This window comes from Telopea speciosissima, chromosome 11 (assembly GCF_018873765.1).
Source record: "Telopea speciosissima isolate NSW1024214 ecotype Mountain lineage chromosome 11, Tspe_v1, whole genome shotgun sequence".
NCBI lineage: Eukaryota > Viridiplantae > Streptophyta > Magnoliopsida > Proteales > Proteaceae > Telopea > Telopea speciosissima.
Window position 1 is genome coordinate 5250258 of NC_057926.1, and position 14333 is coordinate 5264590.

Genomic DNA, 14333 nt, shown 5'->3' on the forward strand with positions numbered 1-14333 from the left:
TATCTGACCGTATATAAAAACTTATGTCTATTTCATAAAATTAAGTTTAACATAGTTTCAAAAACTATCAATCTAAACTTATTTACTCTAGCATAATTAACTAGTCTATGAGCTAGGCTAATATTAGATTTATCGTGTTTCATAAGTTTTACATCCTTAAAACAATTTAAATTGATAAAGTATCATTAAAGATAAGTGAACAACTCTCATGGCCAAATACCTCTTGATCTTCCCTCGACAACTAGTGCGCCAGCTTTATTTAATCTATCCATATTTCTATAAACTTGCTTCCTAGTGACACTGCCCTATTAATTCCTTGTTGAATTTCTCTTGTCTCAGCATCTTGTGGGTTTCTTGCAATCCCATATTCTACACAAGCAATAATTAATTTGTTTTTTGGAAAAAAAAAATGTTGTTTGATCATATAGGTCCTGTGCCCAGACTCAAGAGCACATGAAGTTACTATTTCACCTCCTAGAAATAAAAAATCTCATCTATATTAATGCTTGTGCACACGCTCTCCTTAGTTGCACATACACGATTAGGCAGCAAGCTCTTGCCATTGTTTTTTTTACTGAAAACAACATAAGCCCATCCAACTTCCTTAGAGATGGGGTTAAAAACTTCCATCAAATATATTAAGTGGCATGGATGATCCATGGTTTGTAATGTAGTGTGCATTGGGTAGGGGATGTATTGGAGGTAAAAATCCTTGAATTCTTACATGTGATCCAAAATTAATGTTTGCATGAGATGTGTTCTACTATTGATTTGTCTCTATCCTTCCTTAAGATGATTCTATTTTATCCTATTAGTTTGTGTGAAAGTAAAAAATTCCAATATAACATTTTGTTGGAATTTTTCCAAATAATAGATGTGGGTTTTAGTCTCACATCGGTTATGGAGAAGTGTTTCATTTGGTTTATATATGATTGTGTGCTATTATCGTATGTTATGTTTGGAAAGGGTTGTACGATGCACTTGCGAGCGAGGATGGTGACCGTTCGAGCGCGTACGCGTGCGTGAGGCGCAATGTGACGCTTTGATGGAGCACTTTGCACTTCGCAGTATGTCGCCTAAATCTTTTCGAGATCAATTGTCTATGATCCAGTACGATGGTTAGGTTCCAACCATTGGATCGTGTCTGATCAAAAGGATCTGACCGTTGGATAGGATGCTGGTCAAAAGGGAGGTGCAACCCTTGGCACATTCATTGAGCCCATCTGTATAGCCATGAAAGCTCAATGGTCATGACCCATCAGAATAGGCCCACATGGCCTATAAATGGGCCACAAATTCTCTCAGTTAGATATGACAAAACTTCTCTGATAGCTTCAAGGGGTTACTGATTCTGCAATCAGTAATCTGTTTTAGCCTGATTTATCTTGGGAGGCAGGTTTGCTGCAACCCTTTGCAGGAATAGAAATAAGAGGGTGCAAATACTGTCTTAAGGACAGAACGACCTTGTTCGACTCAGGCCATCTTTCTGTCCTTTTTCTTTTGATTCCAATTTTTCTAATACATTTCTTAATCAATTTTTTGTGGCCTTGGAGATGGACCAATTCTGCAGAGTCATCATATCAATAAATAAATGTTACTATCCATAGTTAACGTTCATCCACATCCAAAATGAAAAAAATACTCTACATCTTTTCACATTTATTGTTTTTAATCATTATTTCTCCCACTATTAAAATTTAATATTATAATATTGTGAGAAGGCATAGTGTATGCAGTAAGCTCCAAGAACTTGTTTCCATACCTACTTGGGCGCGTGTTGTGCGCTGCCCCTGTGCCCAGGCACAAGGCACGTAGAATAACCACCGTATCTTCGAAAATTTCTGCCTTTCCATGGGGGTACGGCGGTCATTCCCTACACCCCTGTGTCTGAGCGCAAGGATAGGCACCGCATGCGCTAAGGTAGTATTTTTTCTTCCTATCTATATATAGGCAAAAGTTTTTATGCACGGGCGTGCATGTGCATGACTGACATTAAATGTAGTTAGATTGACATAAATATCCATTCAAAATGACATAAAACACCCCTGCGGCCCCCTCTCCTTATTTGACGAAATCAATGGAAGATCTCCCATGTACGAATACCTTCCCCGCATATACATATATCAAGAAGGAAATCCAAATTAATGATTTTGGATCATCTAGAACTTTATCTATGGACCACGTTACATCCCTCCACCAATTTAATCATACAAGGGCAATTGGATAGTCATGATCTTATTTTAAACAAGTCATGTAACATGATAATGCTTAGACATAATAAGGATTGACGGACTAAAAACTCAATATGCACAAAAAAATAACAACTCAAATGAGTTGATTTATGAAATCTATTGTCTTGAGTGTTATCTTTGTTTGGGCAGTGATGGGGGCATTGGGCTCCTCTGTAGCACGACATGGTGTGTAGCGCACATCCAATGACCCACAATTCTTTGGGCACGCAGCCCAACACCCCGCTTGTAGAGATAACTAGTGAGTATTATACCATTTTAACCATTGATTCCAAGTTCCAACAACTAAGAATTTTTTAATTTTTGTGATTCATTCAATCAATTTTCATTTATGTGTTCCGTTTATTACTTTATTTGGATATAAAATGAATAAAAGTAAGGCAAAATAGTCTAGATTCCCACGCTCAACCTCTGACGGCTACTTGTGCAGAATGTTGATTCTTATTATAAATAGCCAATTAATGGTGACCTCAATGAATATATAAACTCTTTTTAAAGAGCCATTTAATGTAGTTGTCACAATACATATCTAGTTCCAATTTTTCTATGGAGATAATAATAGGTTACTAAGCATGTGGCTAATTTACAAAGTAATGATTCTAATCGAATGATTGTTAAAGTTGGATAGATCAACGTCTTGTTTGTTTTCAAGCCTCAATAAACTTTAGAATTGTTGTAAGGGAAGTAGTTTTCTGTTTCGGTAGTGTGGCCTAAGCCAGCACTCCCATGTATCTATCTCTCCTTCTCAAAATAAAGGGCAGAGATGTCTTTTCATATGGGGAGGAGAGAGATAAACTCATGGAAGTGCTGGCATATGCCACACAGTTTTCCTCCACTTATAGTCGACACTTCACCCATTATCGTAGGATTCACAAATCCCAATATGGTTTTAGTATTTCCCCAAAAGACCAATGTGATATCCTCTCTCGTCAGATGAGTCTTTCCTCCTGAGAGAAGAGAAAAATCATTCATTTCTTCAAAAGGATCACTCTATCAGGTAGGGTTGCAAGTATGGCCCTGTCGGCCCGAACCCGCCCTGAGCCCGAACAGGGCCTAGGCTAAGATTTCTAGCCCTGAGGGCAGGTTAGGCCAGAAATTCCTATTTTTGGCCCTGAGTCAAGGTCGGGTCGGGTCAGGGTTGAGACCTCAGGTCAGCCCGACCTTGATTTTGGCCCTGAAGAAATTTCTTTATTTATTAAAAAATAGAAGCTATTATTTATATATGAAATGCTTAGTGCACTTGGTAGTTTATGTTGTACAAAAATCAATTCTTACCAAAGGTCTTGAGTTCAAGTCCTCTCTCTCACATCTTTCATAGTGTTATTATTTTAATTTAATTATTGCAGTGCCAGTGCCAATCAGGGCGGGCTTGAGCTGGGCTTGACCCGTCAGAGTCAGGGTTAGGGTCAGGGCGGGCCTAGGCCCAACTAAAGGGACTCAGGGTTGGGCTAGTGTTTTGAAAAGCCCGGCCCAGCCCAACCGGACCCTGTTGCAGCCCTATCAGGCAAGGGTGTTAATTTTGAATAAAATTGGGAATTAGACCAGAACCGACCCATCCATTAATTTATTATTTTGATTTTGAATCTAACTTTTGGAAAGAACTTAATGACCAAAATTACCATCTTATACTCATGAACGAATATTTAATTATTTGAATAATGAATAAAAAATATTTTTTAATAGGTAAGAAAAATATCTGAATTGTGGCTGCTGGGATTCGAGCCCAGGTCTCCACGGCCACAACGTGGAATTCTCACCACTAAACTACAGCCACATGATGAAATCTGTGACGATACAATATATTCTTAATTGTATAATTAAGTAAGGTTTTTTGTATCGATCTGTAACGGATTAGAAACTGGAACCAGCCCACCCATTAATAAATATTTCCAGATCTTAAGTTTAGAACAAATTAACATATTGGTCTGGTTTTGGTCCTGCCCCCTAGGGCCGAAACCATTAAGGAGCATGACCAATTGCCCAAAACCGGACTAATTTATACCCCTACACTACAGGCTCACCACATAGGAACATATTTTTTTCCGAAACGTACTCTTGCATAATGATAGAACTATTTATGGAGAGTCTGGGGGGCAAAGTATGAAATTAATGGTGTTAAAGCAAGTAAAGCATATTTTAAGTTGTCTTGTGCCTCTCCTTTGTGTATTGTGTATGGTGTATGCACTGCTCTGTCAAGCTTTTGCTGTTGTTCCTTGATTTATGCCTCTTGTGGATTCCCTACATGGCCATAATCCAAAAAATGGAGAAAAATGGATACACAAAATCATTGTTGCCCAAACCCGCCTCCTTAGTCTGGTAAACAAAACTGCCATCAGTGATCAGTGTGAATGACCATGAGAATGCCTCAATAGGTAAGCACTAAGGAATGGTACTGATGTGGGAGGTAATGTCGTTTGATGAGAGTGATTCCAATGATTTTTGAATTAATTCATGAACCCTGGTGTAAAAGGAGTAAATTGAAAGATTGTATGGAAAATGCCAACATCAGTCGCAATCAGCACCACACATGAGTTTTAATCTACATGGACCCTTCTAGTTAATGACCTGTAGCTTTGAGGATTAGAGCATGTGGCTATGAACCATGGTGTCGAGGGTTCAAATCCCTCCTCGCCCACAACCAGTCCAAAAGGGAAGGACCTTTCCTTTACCTCAAGGGATAAGAAAATCATGATCGGGATAGTAGACCCAAAGCTATGGAACTCGGGTGTGGGTCTTTTGTCGAAATGGAATGGCTAAAATCTTGTGTCTTTTTGTTGATTTCAAGGATCATCGAAGTTTGGTCTATCTTTGTATTCAAGCTGCAGTTTTTATCTCCAAAGAATGATGGAACACCATTATAATTATGTTGAAGGAGCTAGGATGGGCCTTGGGGTATGTGCCACGGTAAAATTGCTTTTATTGTGATCATGGGTTTGAGTCTGAAAACAGCCTCTCTAAAAGAAAGGGTAACGCTGCGTAAATATGCACTAGTGTGACTGAGATTGATCACATTTCTTTTTTGGATTTTTCCTATCTAACTACCCAATGAGGCTTTTAACTACAACTAAAAGAGATTTTTAACCACAGCTAAGGGATTGCCTTCTGGCACAAATTTGAAATAGAAATGCACTATGTTGGCAAGCCACGGACCAACTAAGCATTCAATTGTTCCTGGATTGGTCACATTTCGGGATGCCATTTAGTTCTCTTTTCTTCTTTTATTTTTGGGTTTCTTATAAATGCCCCCTTGAAAATGCTCATTTATTCAAATGCACCACTATAACTTTACAAATTGCAAACTCCCCTTACTTACAAATTGCCCATTTCTTTTTTGGGTCAAAGTGATGATTTTATTAAAACTAAGTACCATAACTCATCATTATCACACACACACCCAAAAAAAAAAAAAAAAAACCCATAACCCGTGAAAATCTAAGAAACTTTTAAACCAATAATACCCGGAAATCCCATTAGATTCCTACTAAAATGAAGTGTGGGGGATTGACGTGCCACTCGGATGTGTAGCATCTCCAACACCAAGCAAATGAGCGGATGGGAGAGAGTGTCTCATGGTAAGATAGGAAAGAGTGTGGAAGCGATGTACATGTCCTTTTTTGTAAAATTTAAACAGAAAACATTAAAGATGAACCATATAATTGAAATAAGCCAACAAATTTAATAAGTTGCATATTCACATAATTTCTTGTCTATCCAATCCATATATTGCCAAATAATTAGTCAAATAAGCTACCAAAGAGGATATCATACTAAGTAGGTGTGGAGGGTTGATAATTCTTTATTTCATGCAATATAAAATTACTTTTGCCCAATTTATTTTTCTTGTTGAATCCTATTCTTTGGTATTATTAGGGTAACTTACACGTCACCCCTTGGTTTTCAAACAATACTCAAATCACCTCTTGGTTTTTGAAAATACTCAAATCACCCCCTGTATTAGACCCCAATATGACAAATTAGTCTTTACTGTTAGTTTTATGTTTTTAAGTGATGATGTCTGTCAGTTAAATAAATTTAAATCCTTAAAACTACCTTTGACATCCAAACATAGATTTTGAAGGATAGTATTATAAATTTAATTCTAATGTTTTAGTATAAGGGTAAAATAGTCCTTTCACATCAATAATTAACAGCAGGCTAACACCGTTACTATAGAAGGGGAAGAATGAGTATTTTAAAAAAACCAAGGAGTGATTTGAGTTTCATTTGAAAACTAGGGGTGACGTATAATTTACCCTTATTATTATTATTATTGATTTTTTTTATAAAATCGGAGAAAAGAACCCTACACGTGGACGGCAAGGAAAAGCCTTTTTCCTACTTAACCCAGTAGAATAATTGAAATGTCAATGTTAATCCTGAATAGAGGATAATATACCCCTAGATTCTATCAAAAAAAATTAATAATAATATACCCCTAGAGGCTAGGGTAGTAGCCCCTATAATTATAAGCTGCCAATGCAGGTGACACTATAAGAATCCGTCCGGTTCCTACAGTAGTGGAGCAGGAAGGTATTCCTCCTGTACACATCACTTCCACAACTACTCCTTCTCAGATGTCATCACCCCTTAAACCATGCTGTTCATGCTCCCCCCCCTTTGCCTTTGTGGGGCCTACAAAGAGAATGCCCACACTTATGATACTGAAACGTGGCAGGAGATTCGTATCTGTACGACGTCATGTATTTGCACTAGAGAAAAATCTATCATCCATCAGGCTATATCAATCAGATGGTCGAGGTCGTTTCAACTTTGATTATTATGATTTGGAGTCTTGGGCGGTTCCTAGGTAGGAGTTAATTTAGTACACTTACATGCTGTACGGGTTCACACAGCCAGAGTTGGCCCATGTAACTAACCGCACTAAATATGAACCGGAAAGGAAGAACTGTCCGGTTTAATCTGTTTTGACTTTTGACCCCTCTCAAACAAAACAAAAAAAAATTCTGCTTTTCTTGAGTATGGCCCATGGATAGACCATTAAGCACGTCACTCAATAAGGCTGTCAATCGGTCTGGTTCTAGTTTTTCAATCAAATTCAGTTCAGTTTACATTTTGACAAGGTGCAAAAGTAAATCGGATAGGAATCAGTCAAAATTACAATCATTTTGCGTTTGATCTGGTTTTTACAAGTTTTTATTCAGGTTTACATGGGGGTTGTAATGCCAGTTCTGAAAAACGGTTTGCAATTCAAATTTGTAATGTGTTTAATTCCGATTTACATGTGATTTGTAGAGTTGGTTCACATTTGGTTTCACCTTTATACTTTTTAATTTGATTCTTTAACACCTAATTTGAAATCATGCACAGATAATTTTAGAATAACTAAAGCTTATCATCTTAATATATATTGTGGATTTTCTTACTGTACATTCAACAGTATAAAATAACATCTTAAAAATATAATCCCTAAGAAATACAAAATATGGGTGTCAAAAAAACCTGGCCAGCTCAAACCTGCCCTAAAGCTCGGATAAGTCCGGACTAGGCCAGGCCTAGGTTGAGTCTGACCTTGCCTAGCTGGACCTTGTATATATTATATATTACAAGGCCCACCTATTATATATTACAAGGAACATCTATTATATATTACAACCCAACCCATCTATTATTCAGGTTCAATTAGGGTCAATCAGGGCTGGCCCAGCCCTATCAGGGTCAATCAAAGCCGGGCCGAGCTTGGCTAAAAGCTGACAGGGTTGGGCTGGGCTTGGGCAGACCTTTTAGAGTCCTACGGTTGGGCTAAGGTTTAGGGCAAGCCTGGCCCAGCCCGGCCTGTTGACACCCCTAACACAACAACAACCTTTGCTTGAACATAAGTAATACATTAATTGAGTTTATTCGGTCCAATTTTACCGGTTCCTATTCATTGTAGAACCCCCGATTTTTTCCTGTGCAAATCAAGATTGAACCAAAAAGAGAACCTATGAAATTAAAATCGAGTAATTTCTCTATGGTCCAATTTGGTTCGATCGTAAACATTGGTTCCGGTCCGGTGCCGGTTCGGGTTCCATTTTGACACCTTACTACATCAGGTGATAGTAAACCCTTCCCATGTAAGGTTCAGATATACCTAAATGTCTCACTCCTGTTGATATCTTCGCATTTCACTGACCCTACATCATATGAATAAGCCAATCAGGGTGACTTTTTTTGCATGAAGGCAATAGGAAGAAGACGAAATAAAAGGTATTAAGAGTGGTTGGAGGAGCAGTTAAAGAAGAATCTCTCTCTCTCTCTCTCTCTCTCTGTCTAGCCTTAGATAAGATATAGTCTTGATATGCCTTTTGCTTACTAGTATTCCCTTCCTCTCTACCTTGTACAAATGTTGACAAACATGAAACCCTGGAGGTTCTCTTCTGGTTCTCTTCCGTCTCCTTCTCCTTCTCCTGCTACAATGCCAAAGAAAGACCCAAAACCATGGAGACCCTTTAGTGGAAAGTACTGCTGTTCAGTTGATGATCACATAGTCTTTGGAAATTTCAGCCGGTGTAGACCATCACGGTCGGAATTCTCAAAGAAAGTCGCCGAATTACCATCTTTTCGCTGGTTATCTATCTCTGATCTTAGTAGTAGTACTTCATCAACACGTATAAATGAAGATCTGGCTCACTCTTTTGGTCCTGATTTATTTGATTTTCAACTAAGTGAGCTACGTGCTATAACCCAAAATTTCTCTAGCAATTTCTTATTGGGAGAAGGTGGGTTTGGTACTGTTCACAAAGGCTACATCGATGAAAATTTAAGGTCAGGGTTATTGAAGCCTCAAGCTGTTGCTGTTAAGATTCTAGACATTGAAGGTCTGCAAGGCCACCGGGAATGGCTGGTAGGTTGACTCATGGTTTTTTTTTTTTCATTATTGGATCGGCTTGAGTTGGGTTTTGAAGAAAATAAGCCCAACCCAACTTGAACATGATAATGGATTTGTTGCGGGTGCAAGGTTGGTCCTATCAGCCCGAGCTCTCCCTGAGCCCGAACCGGGCCTAGGCTGAGATACCCTAGCCCTGAGGGCGGGTCAGGGTTTGGAATTTCTGATCCTGAGTCAAAGCCCGACCAGGGTTGAGGCCTTGGGCTGAGCCGGCTTGGCCTAGCCCTGCCCGACCCTATCTTCTTCTTCTTCTTCTTCTCCCCGGTCTAGACCAACCCCTACATCTCTCTTCCCTCTCCCCATAGTCAGGGCGAATCATGGTCAGCCGGATCTAGCCCTGAGGGTGGGTCAGGGTTGGATTTTCAGGCTCCGAGTCAGGTCCAGACTAGGCCTGAGCCCTCCTAAGAGGACTTAGGGTTGGGTTGGGGTTTTAAAAAGCTCGACCAACTTGATCATGTTGTAATTATTGGAGTCATTTGGAACCGATTCATATTGGGGTCATGATTTAAGCATGTTTATTAGGGTTCCATTGTGACCATGTGGTCACTGGTTCGAGTATTAAAACAGCCTCTCTACGAAAGCAGGGTAAAGCTATGTACAATATGACCCTCTCCTAACCCTGCAGTGACGGGAGCCTCGTGCAGTGCATATGCCATTTTTATTAGGTTGACAAGGATATGGTTTACCAAGGAATTCCCACCTGCCCCAGCTAATAATACTGCCACCTAGGCTAGCCAATTGGCCTAAGCTTTGAGTCCTTTTTCAACTAAGCTGCTGGATATTCCCTACAGGTCCATTTTGATGTGACAATCCATCATACATCCAAATCAGGCCATGGACCCATGTTATCTTAGATGGAATTTTTTTATAATTCTTGATAAACCCAATAATTAGTAGTTGTATACAAATAGTTTAATAAAATAAATTTGACTTTCTTTATCTTTGTTATCATAATGGGCCCTAAAGATTTAATCATTCCTTTTTCTTTTCTTTTCTTTTTTTTTTTTTTTTTTTGTGGAAGGCGGAAGTGATTTTTCTTGGGCAACTGAGGCACCCAAATTTAGTAAAATTGATTGGATACTGTTGTGAAGATGAAGATAGGCTTCTGGTTTATGAGTTCATGCCTAGAGGAAGTTTAGAGAATCATCTCTTTAAGAGTAAGTTTAATGGTTTTGAAGCACTTTTAACTATTAGTTAATTTTTAATATTTTGTGTGTGTGGATTTTAGCCAATCAAACACCTAATTAGTTCAAATTTATTATAATCACAGGGATCTCTGTATCGTTGCCCTGGGGAACCAGGATTAAGATAGCGATCGGAGCTGCCAAAGGCTTAGCTTTCTTACATGGTTCTGAGAAACCCGTAATATACCGGGATTTCAAGACTTCTAATGTTCTACTGGACTCTGTAAGTTAGTCACAATTTCCCTAATCATTATTATAATGGTTTGACATATGAATTTAATCCTGTTTGTTAGTTAACTATCTAATTCATGCTTTTTGGTTAGGATTTCTCGGCTAAATTGTCCGATTTCGGGCTTGCGAAAATGGGCCCAGAGGGATCTAATACACATGTTACAACTCGAGTGATGGGAACTTATGGATATGCAGCACCAGAATATGTCACCACAGGTAATAATCAATTAACACTGAATTAGTAATGAAAATGTACGAAATCTACAATTTAAACCCAAGTTTAAACAATTGCAATTTGAATCTGTAAGGCCCATTTTATGGTGTTAATTGGCCCAATGAGTATCCAGTCCTGTGTTGGAAGAGTGGGCCATTACATCCCAATGAACAATTGAGAAAGAGTGAACCCATATCAAGATGGGCCTACAAGGCCCATCGGCCATTGTATCCCAATGAACAATTGAGAAAGAGTGAACCCATATCTACAAGGCCCATAGGCCATTACATCCCATAAAGAATTGAGAAGTACATATAAACTTCTCCCCCCCCCCCCCTCCTCCACCCGAAAAAAAAGAAGGAGAAGTGCACATAATCTTGTGTTTTTCATTGATCATAAGATGATGATTTTAGTTTTAATGAATCTTATTAGGGCATTTAACTGCTAAAAGTGACGTTTATAGCTTCGGGGTCGTACTATTAGAGCTACTAACTGGAAGAAGAGCAATGGACAAAACAAGGCCTAAGAGTGAACAAAATCTCGTTGATTGGGTGAAACCATACTTGACAAGTAGCCGGAAGCTGCGCTATGTCATGGATCCGAAACTTTCCGGCCAGTATTCCGTCAAGGGAGCACGTGAAATGGCTTCTTTGGCACTAAAATGTGTGAGTTCTCATCCTAAAGATCGACCAAAAATGTCCGTGATTGTCGACACACTTGAAGAGCTCCTACATCTAAGGGACATGGCTGGTACTTGTGGGCAATGGCCAGTATCACCAAAATCTACCAAGAATGCAACATCTATTAACGGAAGAAGGGACAGTAAGCTTGGGGGTTATAGGAGACAATCTCCGGTTGCTCCGAGCCAGAAAATTTAATCACACTTCTCTTGAAATTGAAGCATTCTCAAGTGTAGAGAGTCATTGTACATACTATATGTATTAAGAGTAATGTATGAAAAAAATAAGACACATATACAGGAGAAAGTTTCCCATCACCACGCGGTGAATGTTCATCCAGACCATCCTAGGGTTCATAAACCATTATAGGGTTTTAGTATGTTTCTCAAAATACCATTCTGTGTGCATCTGAAGCCCCCTGTGGTGAGTGGCTTAAGGAAAACTCGATCCATATTTATATATTTGTATAACATATATACGTGTTTCATTTTTATAAATATGTGAAAAAAATTTAATGTATGCTTCCGGCATATATATGGAAACCATTTAAGTGTGTTTAAATTAATTAAAATCCAAATATGGTTGCAAGTGTTCTATGTCCTATTGTTTTCTTCCTGATTGTGAAGACATGACAAGCAAAAGGTTGGGTGCATGATCATGCACAAACATGCACACAACCGTTGGATGGAATTGAGAAAGATGGATTGTAAACCCTCATCTCCATCTAACAGCTTTGTGCATGATCGTGCACCATGCACGACTGTACACTAAACCTTTTGCCATAATAATATCAACGAAAATGTGGTACACTAAACCTTTTGCCATAATAATATCAACGAAAATGTGAGGAACAACTAACTCAGATGTAAATTGATAAAGGGAGAAATAACGCTACTAGGCATGTGTGGTGTGCTGCCCCTACACCAGACATAAGGATAGGCAAAATGACTTCCGTGCCCTCATGAAAAGACAGAATTTTTCAGGGGTGCAGCAGTCATTTCCCCCACCCCTTAGCGTAACACACGCGCCAGGTAGCTTTCTCTTTTCCATAGATAAAAAAACCATAAAAATGTAAAAATAATGAAGAGATACAAATTTAATGCCATCATTTAAATAACTTTTTTATTTTTATTTTTGGTAAAAATCCCTTAAATAACTATTTATGCCACTATAAAAAAATGAAAATTGGCTCACAGTAGGCCACGTTTAATAATGCCAGAAATGTCATGCATTGAATCCGGCCAACACGGACAACTGTGATCATTACTAATAGACTTTTTTTTATGATATAATTTTATAATAATCTATCCACCCATTTACCCATTTTACCTATCCCTAATGTGGGAGTTATGGACTTAAGGGTAAAGATTTCATTTACCCATAGGTTCTGTTTGTTTCGACGTAAATTACTTCGTAAATGTAAAATTTATACGTTGAAAAGTTTTTCAATATTTGTTTTCATAAAAAAATAAGCATTGAAAAACTTTTAGACATGTAAAATTTTATAAGTCAAATTTTTTGAAGTGAAAATTTTTAAGTAAAATATTACGTCGAAAAAAACAGAGCCAATAAGAAAATGTGAAGAGGAAAGAAATGATGGTCTTTCCTTCCAAGTATGACAATCTAATTAAAGACAATTAGGTAATTTCATAAACATACTTGATCATAATATATTGGAGGCAATTCCCCTTCACTCACAGTTAAGAGTTATTATTTTGCCATGGGATGGTGGCCAAAAAAGATATCTTTGTCTGGGAGTGCTGGCTCTCTCTCCTCCCCACTTGAAAAGACACCTCTGCCCCCTTGTTTTAAGTAAGAGAGAGATAGATACATGAGAGTGCAAGCGTAGGCCACACTCCTATACAGAAAACTACTTCCTGAAAATTAATAATGGGTATTTCAGACATTCCTTCCTATAGGAAGATTAATAATGACCCGAGACGAGTTAGTGTTTCTCCAATCATATACACAGATCTTAATTTATCAATCCAAACCAATCCATATTAAACAATCCCATCTATTAATTAACAACCTACTCCTATATTTAATCTCATAGGGTCATAGCCATTAGTAGCACATTCAAAATCCCAACATGCATTATGGTTTTTTGTCCATTTGGGGGGTGGGGGGTGGGGAAGGAGGTAGAACATAATTGTAAGCTATAACACCTCTCAACCCAACCCCCTATGAGGTGGGATCATGGTTCGTAATCTCAGGTCGAATCAGTATCGGAAAAAGATTCTCACTAACTCCAATTACTCTTTAGCGACTCATCCAATGATGGACAAATATTCGGATATGTATCTAAGTCTTTCCAGTCGTTGGATGAGTGATTGAAAAAAAATTTGGATGCCCTACATGGGATTAGTGGAGCGTTTTGTAAATCGATCAACTCATTCATCTCAAGATAGCGTACATATTGAAATTTCCTCACCTTGCTTTACAAATAAAGGCCCTCCATGTGCTCAATCTCATACATACGCCACTTTATTCCTCAAGAGAGATTGCAACTTAATTAAGGTTTTTGTTTTTTTTGAAGGCAAGGGCTACCTAATTAATTAAGTGGATGTGCTTAATTAGTGGATGAGCAATCCTCTCGATGTGCTCTCCATAGTTATTGTTTTTTTTGGTAAGAATGTGTCCTCCATAGTTGACTTCACCTTCATCGAGAGAGAAAGAGAGAGAGAGGAGTCTCTTTGTCAAAAATCCAACTTTGAAAATCCTTGGAAGTGCAAAAGCACCGATTAGCACGAGAATCCACATTAGAGTTTGGTCCAAGGAAGCGTGAGAAACGCACTCAAAGTGAACTCCAGCCCACCGCACTTGCTTCAGTGCGTGCCCACCGCTCCTTAAAACTGCCTACTTTAGTAGCTTTTCTTGCATAACTCT

General features: G+C 38.5%; 2 protein-coding genes and 1 non-coding gene across 3 annotated transcripts in view; 2 read left to right on the forward strand and 1 right to left on the reverse strand.

Annotated features, from left to right (window-relative positions):
- The window catches only part of LOC122646269, a 39200-nt gene extending 34741 nt beyond the window's left edge, over positions 1-4459 (forward strand). Inside the window, exon 14 of the mRNA XM_043839791.1 lies at positions 4447-4459. The gene's annotated coding sequence lies outside the window, so the exon portion shown is untranslated. The remainder of the gene's footprint in view (positions 1-4446) is intronic.
- TRNAH-GUG lies at positions 3952-4023 on the reverse strand. Its single transcript has one exon. It is a non-coding gene; the product is annotated as a tRNA-His (tRNA).
- A 4138-nt stretch (positions 4460-8597) lies between the features above and the next one.
- Positions 8598-11733, forward strand: LOC122646236 (probable serine/threonine-protein kinase PBL15). The gene is made up of 5 exons (XM_043839739.1): positions 8598-9093; positions 10157-10292; positions 10406-10542; positions 10643-10766; positions 11197-11733. Exons 1-5 carry the CDS (start codon positions 8605-8607, stop codon positions 11640-11642), a joined length of 1332 nt encoding a protein of 443 aa, XP_043695674.1. The 5' UTR covers positions 8598-8604; the 3' UTR covers positions 11643-11733.
- The last annotated feature ends 2600 nt before the right edge of the window (positions 11734-14333 follow it).